The sequence below is a fragment of the Lathyrus oleraceus genome, chromosome 4 (genome assembly GCF_024323335.1).
Source record: "Lathyrus oleraceus cultivar Zhongwan6 chromosome 4, CAAS_Psat_ZW6_1.0, whole genome shotgun sequence".
NCBI lineage: Eukaryota > Viridiplantae > Streptophyta > Magnoliopsida > Fabales > Fabaceae > Lathyrus > Lathyrus oleraceus.
The window spans coordinates 443,572,399-443,581,514 of NC_066582.1; the positions used below are offsets into that span (position 1 = coordinate 443,572,399).

At 32.2% G+C, this 9,116-nt stretch overlaps 1 protein-coding gene across 1 annotated transcript; it reads left to right on the forward strand.

Annotated features, from left to right (window-relative positions):
• Positions 1 to 4,856: 4,856 nt before the first annotated feature.
• Positions 4,857 to 6,183, forward strand: LOC127135642 (uncharacterized). The gene is made up of 3 exons (XM_051062301.1): positions 4,857 to 5,061; positions 5,283 to 5,338; positions 5,502 to 6,183. Exons 1-3 carry the CDS (start codon positions 4,897 to 4,899, stop codon positions 5,767 to 5,769), a joined length of 489 nt encoding a protein of 162 aa, XP_050918258.1. The 5' UTR covers positions 4,857 to 4,896; the 3' UTR covers positions 5,770 to 6,183.
• Positions 6,184 to 9,116: the final 2,933 nt, after the last annotated feature.

Here is a 9,116-nt window from a genome sequence, read left to right on the forward strand (position 1 = left end):
ATCGTGCTTGATCTTGCTTACGGAGCTTGTAGAAGTAGATTGGTAATGGTGCAAAGCTTTGGATCCTGGAGTTTTTGAATCTCCAAAAGGTGAGATTCAAACTCAAATTTTAAGTGAAATTTATCAGGTTTTCCTTTGAATTGTGAGGGTTTCAATGGTTGGAGGCAAAGCTGGCGTGCAAGGTCCTTCAAACTGAAGCATTGGACCTCTATTTATAGCAAATGGTAAGTGTTATTTGCACACTTGAAAATGCTTCCAAATTTGGCAATGTGAATGACACGCGTGCATGGGAAAGTACAGGCTCATGAAGCATCTCAATTAGATCCAAAATCAAATGAAATGAAGTCTGAATGAAGATTGCAATGCAAGGCAAAGATGTTTGGATGTTTGAAGCATGATTCTTGCCAACTGATACAGCCCTGTTCAAGCTATGCGTAGACCCCTCAAACTTTGTCCAAAATGAATGAATTTGGACTCTTTGGAAAGGTTAGATCAAGAGGAACAAGTATTATGTTAAACACTTTTCCATTTGGAACTTGTATCATGGTGAATTTTGAGGTGGAAGTTTGGAAATTTCAACATGTCAAAATATTTTCTAAGTGTCAAGCCATATATTCAATTATTCCACCTTGGCTAACTTTTTATGTGAGCTCCAAATGAGAAACGTATCTTCAAAAAAGTTGTATCTATTTCAAAAACATTCAAATTGGTCACAAATTTGACATCATTTTGATTTGGGATAAATGAGTTATGCATTTTTAAAGTTGAGCAAAATCACTTGTTCAATGGTATTGGTCTAAAATGACCTATAGTGTATCCTCATCAACCAACTTGATAACTTGCAATTCTCTTGATTTTTTGGACTCATGGGAGATCATATATGCATAAGATGACGAAATTTGAAGTGTCCCTTGAAGTATTTGATCAATGGGTGAAGAAGCTTGTTGAAGAAGTTACTCAAGATACCTAGATGAACTAGGGTTTCCAAGGCAAACCAACTCCAAACTCTTGAAGAATTCTTGATCAAAATAACATGTAGAGATCACTGGGACTCATATATGATGCCTAGAACCATTGTGGATCATTTCTTGTTTTGTATTTTAGCAATGAGGGTCTTAAACCCTAGATGTGAACTTGATAGATCAATGGTGATCATGTGCCCTACCTACAAAAGAGTTAGACAAATGCAAAGACATATTTTTGGTATTTTGGTTAGTGAATGATAAAATAACAAGTATGATACAATCACATAGTGCTTGGTGATATCTCCCAAAATAACCCCAATGGAAGAGGGGTAAGGAGGATGCCATGGTATGATCTCAATGCTAATGCATATAATGAGTGTAACATGGGGGATCTTAGAATCAAAATTGGGGTCTTACGATATCTATCAGTATTTTCTTTTGTTGAAAGGAAATCACTTCACTAGGGATAAACCCTTCTTCATATTCGAGTTCTTGATACCAGGCATGTATATCCTCTTTCATTTCCACTTCTTTGGGAGATAGAAAATTTAGGCCGAAGTGATAAGAAGGGATAGGTTGGTAAAAATGACCTATGGACCAATATTTCAGAAAACCACCTCTATAAGAATGGGCGCTTCCCACCGGAGATGAAGACAAATAGAAGGCCATATTCGCCTCAGAAGTGACGTACCTCACCAATAAGAAATGCTCTATAAAATCACCCCAGTCATAGGCGAAAGAATTGAACAACAATACTTGAGGACGAAGGTTGATCAATCCTTGATCCAGAGCATCTTCCAATGAAGTACGAGATACAGAGAAAAGGTCTAAGAATATCCCTAATGAAGGTTTCTAAGACTTATAACCATCAAAAATTTGTAATTCCGTCATGAAAGCTCAAGCACCAAGATAATGCTCTGAGGGGGAAACTTTTAGATGATTCATCACGACCACCTCAAAATTAGAGAATGGCAGGCGTATGCCCAACCTGTTGAAGAGACACTCGTACATATGAACCAAACAACCCTCGAAAGAGCTACCTACCCTCTTATCCAAACCTATTGGTAGAATCTCCCAATTCGGGGAATCGCTAAACATGATGTTAGGCTAAATTACGACTTCGTCGATGTTTAAGACAAAAGGAGTCCCAACTATTTCGGTGGCCACCTACTGATACCAATTAGCGTGGGCCGACTCTATGAATTGAAGACCCAATGGGTTAATACGTTATCTCTATTTGATGGTCAACCTCTATTTCATCGTCATTCAAGACATGAGGGGCATCAGTCTCTCAATAAGGTTTTCACCCCCGTCGAATTTCATAGGAAACGTGTACTCTGAAGTGTCCATATAGAAGGCTTCGACGGAAAGAGACTTTCCTAACGATGCTTCCTTCTTCGAATCATCACTTAAAATGATGATTTATGATTCAAAACCCCCATTGACAGAGAGGAAGGAATGCGATTCATACTCCATTCCCTTTTTCCGACGACGAAGAAATGCTACCCTTCGAGTCACTCTTGACGATAATAGGGTTACTGCTCATCTTAACGAAAATGTGATAAAAACTTGAATAAAAGTTGAGGAAAAGATAAGGTACCTTGAAGTATGAGGGTGAAAGTGATGAAAAAATGAATGAAGTTGAAAATTCGAAGCTTTAATGCTTTAAAATTATGAATGTGCAACGACAATTACTTTGGAAAGCAAGTGCTCTCGGATAAGAAGGAAAAACTCAAAGAGACAAGGGAAACTCAGTTTACTAGATGGCTAAAAAGTTTCTCCATGATCTCTCTCCATCGTTATATATGCATATACAATCGAACGGATCAGATCGAAAGCAAGAAGTAAGGGAAAATCAACTGTCAGATTTCATATGAGGAAAATAATGATACTCAAGTGCACTCGAGTACACGGAAAGCGGAATCACATCACCCCGCACCTTTTCAAGTCACACGTCAAAGAAAAACGACGAAACATTTCACTAATATGAATGTATTTAATGCTCACATACGCATCACGCTTTGGAAAAATCTAAGTGGCACATTAGGCTCAAGGTATAAATACTTTTGTAAAAGGTTCTCACGTACACAATCTCTAATCTCCACTTTCGCTACCTTTATCTTGAACCCTAAGCTGAGTTTGGCGTTGGAGTGCTAACCATGCAGGTACCACCCTAACTCCACCATATTAGAGATAGAAAACTATGATTAGCGACATCGTATCAAGACCGATCTCCATGGTGTCACTTCGACGTAGTGCATCGAAAGCTTCACTCTGTCGTAGTTTTCGCAATCATCACTATTTCTAGTTCTGCAACGGAACACAATATATACTTTTCTGATATCCACTTTTCACTATACTCATCTTAGTGTCTGTAATAAACTTGAATATTGAAGTGTTAACTTTGCAGGTACAATCCACACCACTACACTAGAGATTATCGTCACTCATTTTAAAACATAACATCATCAGTTAATATCAATTTTGATTTCAGCACATAATATATATATATATATATATATATATATATATATATATATATATATATATATATATATATATATACATATTATGGAACAAATGTATTTTGATAAAATACTATATAATTCATGATAAAATAAAATAAATTAAAATTTATAATTAAAATAAAAAAAGTAATAAATATTTTATTGAAAAACAAAAATATATTAATTATTTTATAAATAAATCAATTATTAAAACAGACAAAAAAAAATATTTTTTAAGTCTTACCTCACTTGATAAGTAAAAACTAGGCATACCACAAAAGAAAACCAAACATATGTAGAAGTTCTGAAATAAAATATTATATTTTTACAAAAAGGGTAATAAAGGGATTCTCATATAATTGAAGTTTTTTTTCTAAACTTAATAAATTTCCATCTCATACAATTGACAATCTTACAAACACCCCTTCTATGGTTGAAAAATTGAATCGACCCTTTGTTGCCATGTATACATAACCTCAAAGAAAGATGCAATGTTTTTTTCTTAAAATTTTTCAAAGTTCATCTTTTAGGCTCCAAATGTTTTTTTCCATGTTTTCCATGTTTTTTCCATCTTTTAGGCTCCAAATATATTTTTTCCATGTTTTTTTCTTAAAATTTGTTGCCATGTTTTTTTCACAACAGTTCATCTTTTAGGCTCCAAATGATGGGACCCAATCAAAGTACAAATGATCCATCCACTTTTCAAAATGGGCCATCCTTATTGGCCACACTTACCACACGTAGGGATAGGACTTTCGCGCGTCATAACCACGCGCCTCCATACAAAAATAAAAAATTAAATTATCCAAACAAAATTAAATAAAAGTCTTATGAACTAAGTTTAGATATACTTCAATTGAATCATTACGGAAACAAAAAAATTCGGCTAGACTTTTTTTTGGATAAAATTACCCTCCTTTGATATTTTTAGAGATAAACAAGAATACAAATAAAAAACAGGTCAGTTCAAGTTGAACGAAATCTACTATCTAACATTGATGATTTGTCCTGATTGTGATAATTATTAATATCCTCTTTTTTCCAAAATAAAAAATCACTTTTAGACAACCAAGCATAACTAGAGAGTGTGACGTGGTTGTAGAATTATTAGGGGTAGGGTTTCTTTTCATTAGCACACACCACATTCGTTGGGTAAATAGTGACTATACCTAAGGGTAAAATTGTCTTATTAAAATTAAACTATGAATGACTCTTATTTTATTTTTATTATTTATTTATTATTATCAAGGTGTGTAATAAAAGAAAATAAAAGAAAAAGATTGAGTTAGTGAGATTTAAAAAAATAAAAAAATAAAAAACTATAATAATAATACAAACTTATTCTCCACTCCACAACATAGTGACACAATATAAAACCCATTTTCATTCACAAAAATGATAATATTATAGATTCACTCTCTTTGATGAGGATTCGAAAAAACGCAAAGCTTTCCCCTCTTCTATACACTTGTTCTTCTTCATTGCTAAAAAATGGTTCATTTCCAGTTGAAACTTTCCAAACGCATGTTTGTCAGCTTAACCAGTCTCCATGGGATGTGATCCCCTTTCACTCCAATAACTCAACCCAGGTTCTTCTGTTGTCTTCTTCTATTCTTCTCTTCTCAGATCTATTAGGGTTTTTCTTCTCATTAGGGTTCTTCTTCATATTTAAAACACTCGTTAAATTTTTTTCATTTTTTCATTTTCTTCTCCTATTTTTACTTCAAATTAGGTTTATGGATATCTATTTTCTCTCTCATTTCTCAATGTTTTCTCAGTATTTTCGATTTATTTTTTGTTCTTCACTTAGTTCGAAGATGAAGATACCTTCAAAATTGGGGATTTCCATAAAGCTTTTGATGGAAGGTAAACCTAAATCCCAATTCGTAAAGTTATTTATTTTACTCGCGAAACTTATTAGGGTTTTTTTCTACTTTATTTTCTCTTCGATTTCATTAAACTTTTTTTAAAACAAAAAGCATGTTATTTGTGCTATGCTCGAATGAATTTTGTTATAATAAATCAACAGTATTGCTTCGATGATGGAAACTGAAGATTCTGATATTAATAAACCTCGGATAGAAAACTTAAATACGACTGCGCTTAAGGATGATAATACTAAGAAGGTGGTTAATAGAAATGGTGTTGACAAAGGTTTGAAGAATGACAACATTGTTGTGGGGCCGCCGCGACGTAGAAGTGTCAGACAGAAGAAGGCGGTTGGTTCGAGTTCGAATAATAATAACAACGAATTCTATTATTATTCTGGATTCGGTCCATTTTGGGGAAAGAAATGAGGTGATAGTGATGAAAAAATGGTGGTATGACATTAGGTTCTAGTGAGGATAAGGTTAAGGTTAATGTTGGTGTTGGTGTTGATGTTAATGTTGTTCCTTGTTATTCAGCAATGGATATTGAGGGATTGGATTATGTTGATGATTATGATTATGATGATTATGGTGATGAAGATATTGGGAAGAGAAGAATTAGGAAACCAATGAAAGAAAGGTCACTAAAATCTTTAATGTGAATTTTGAAGATAACATGTTTGTGATTGTGCGTAGGTAGGAATTGGAGAAAATGATTATTGTTGTTGTTGTAATAATTTTTATGATGTTTAGGTTGGATTATGAATCTTTATCCCGTTTTCAATATTTAGGGTTATGTTATAATGTTGTATGAAATAAAATAAAATCTTTCTTTCTTTCGGATATTTAGGGTTATGTAGGATGAAATAATAATAATACTAATCTTTTTGTCCAAATGAACAATATTGGGTTTTTATCACGTGTGAATGAGGTGAACCGTAACTATTGTCTGGATTAAAGCAAATTGGTAATTAATTTTCTATTCTTTATCATTTTTTGTTGTTGATGGAATCAAGACTATTTTTTTATTTTATTTTATTTTTATATTTTGTGAATTCCTATCTCCTTTTTTATTACTATAACTATCATACCCCATTTAGGGCGTGGATCCTTTTTTTGGTTCATTTTCTTCAAAATTCAACTCTTTTTTCGGAAACTAAAGATTAGACTTTTTAAATTTGCAGTTATATACATTCATAAATATATATATTGTGGGCCACCATGACAACGTATTTTGAAAATTATTACTTATTTTATGAAGCATGATATATCTTATTTCTGTGTATTTGAAACTAATTTAAAAGTAAGTTACAACTTACAAGGGTAGTTATTTAATTACTTGTCGATCTATTTAGTAAAATATAATGTTTTAATAAAACATAAGCAAAAGAAAAATAGGAGATTTTTTGCAAAGAAGAGTGAAAATATTGTGAAGTGTTAGTTGTGGAATTTAACAATAGTTTAATACAGTACTTAAAAAAACATTACACATAGTTTAAATGAACTGGTACCCTTTGTATGGTTTCTTTAGCACTATTAATGATAATTTTCTAAAATGCATATCTTGGAGAGTGATTGCACCAATCTTGCTGAAATGCTACACTCAAACTCTTTTGTTGTTGTAATTGGCCAATATAAGAGATTATCCCAGAGCTCAAGAATGTAAAACACTTTAGTGATTACCTGATTTATTATGTGAATTCCATAGTTCAATGTTTCCTTTTGTAGATCTCTCTAATGTCGGCTATTAAGAATGAAATCGTAAAAAAAAATTCTCATTGAATGCATATAGGTTGTGTTTTAGTCAAAATTCAAAGATTTGAAGATGTTTTGGGTAAGATTAAAAGATACACAGGTTCAAGAGAACATATCAAATTAGTTTTGTAGAGTGAATATGATAAATCTAAAATAGAATACACTTGAAAAGTATGAATTTGATGACCGGATAATAAATATGGTCAAAATGTCAACACTAACTGTTTTAGAGATTTATGCAATAAGTCTTTAGATAGTTAAGATAGTTTTATCTAATCAGTCATATCACAGACACACATAGTCCTATTATAGTTGAGCGCATTCGATGCAACTTAAATGACCTATGTAATACATTTTTATCTTTTCTAATTCATTCCAAATTTTAAAATGAGTTATTGTTGATACTTAGTCATTTTCTAATTTTTGTTACTTGCATTTTGTTAATAGTATCCTTGTTGTTTTCGAAAAAAATCCCTAATTCTTAATCAGCTCATCACTGATAAAAGTCAAATCCTAGATTGATCATTGAGTCCATTTATTAGTAGAATCATATTTTCCAGTTAACAAATTGACACGCTCGGTGGGACTGGGTTATGAATAGTTTGTTTCAAATCTTAACAGTTATATGCGCTTGCATAATTGTACAATGGTTAATCCATCTCAAAGAAAAACTAATAACCCTCTTAATAAAAATAATAGTTAAACAAATTATTCAAATGAAAATTATTAGGAGGTTAACATGCCTCGCAATATATATCAAGAACCTCAATTAGACATACCTTTTAACTTGGTGGTCAATCACATTAACATTGACACTAATAAGTGAATGATTCCCCAAGTTAAAGAGTAACACAATTGTGTCTCCTTATGGTATGCCACCAGAGTTTGTACTATTTATGCAAGGAACTCAAGCAATACCAGACATGGCCCCCAATTTTTATGGTCACTATTTGGCAAAAAGTTTGGCATTTGAATGACTTTTTTCATACACACATCGAGAACCAGATACATTCTCCAATGATTAATACTATATGTTACAATCATTCGAATGAAAAATGAACAATAGTAATTATGAAATGATGAATATGATCATGCATAAAATTTCCATTATGTTTAATTCATTAATAAAAAATACCACTACACAGATCAAGTTATGGCGGGGGAAATTGGGATAACTGCAAGTGTCTTTTGCAACTAGAATGAGGGAGATGACATTGGGATCTATTAGGAATCTGTGGCACGCCAACTACACAAGTGAATCACAGAAGTCCTCTAAATTTATCTTTTATTTATAAGAAATCAAACTATTGACGAGACATATAAAATATGGTCAAAGGAGTACTAGATAAGCATGGATTCAATATATACTATGTGATACTTTGTTTATTACTTATTCAATAGGGTTTTTTAAATTGATATCCCTGAAGGAATTAAGATCCCAAAGTTCACAAATTTTCCTAAATACACAGAGAAATTTATAGTGGAACACGTGGTTAGGTACCAAATCGGATGTGGTAACTTTTCCAATGATAAATAATTGAAAAATGAATTAATGTATAGTTCACTTATTAAGGATGTGTCCACTTGGTTTTATCATTTTACTTCCTAATTCAATCCATAGATGGGAGCATTTGGAAACAATTTTTTTAAAATAACTATGGGAAAATGAATATTAACATCATAGACTTAGCTAATATTCGAAGAAAAGCTAATGGTTTATTCCATGAATCCATAATTCAGTGTTTCCTTTTGTAGATTTCTCTAATGTCGACTATTAAGAATGAAACTGTCAAAAATTTAATCCTAATTGAATGCATTAGGTTGTATTTTAGTCAAAATTCAAAGATTTGAAAGAAATTTCGAGCAAGCTTATAATATACATATGTTCAGAGAACAAACAAATTAGTTTCAAAGAGTGAGCATGATAGTTCTAAAAGAAAACACACTCATAAAAGCATGAAGTTGAAGACCAGAAAATAAATATGGTCAAAATGTAAACAGAATCTGCTTTAGATACTTAT

Bases quoted from the DNA above. Each gene is read 5' to 3' on its own strand.
- LOC127135642 (XM_051062301.1), top strand. From the start codon at position 4,897: ATGAGGATTCGAAAAAACGCAAAGCTTTCCCCTCTTCTATACACTTGT. The intron at 5,062-5,282 runs GTTCTTCTGTTG...TTCTTCACTTAG, and splicing joins ACTCCAATAACTCAACCCAG to TTCGAAGATGAAGATACCTT. The intron at 5,339-5,501 runs GTAAACCTAAAT...ATAAATCAACAG, and splicing joins CATAAAGCTTTTGATGGAAG to TATTGCTTCGATGATGGAAA.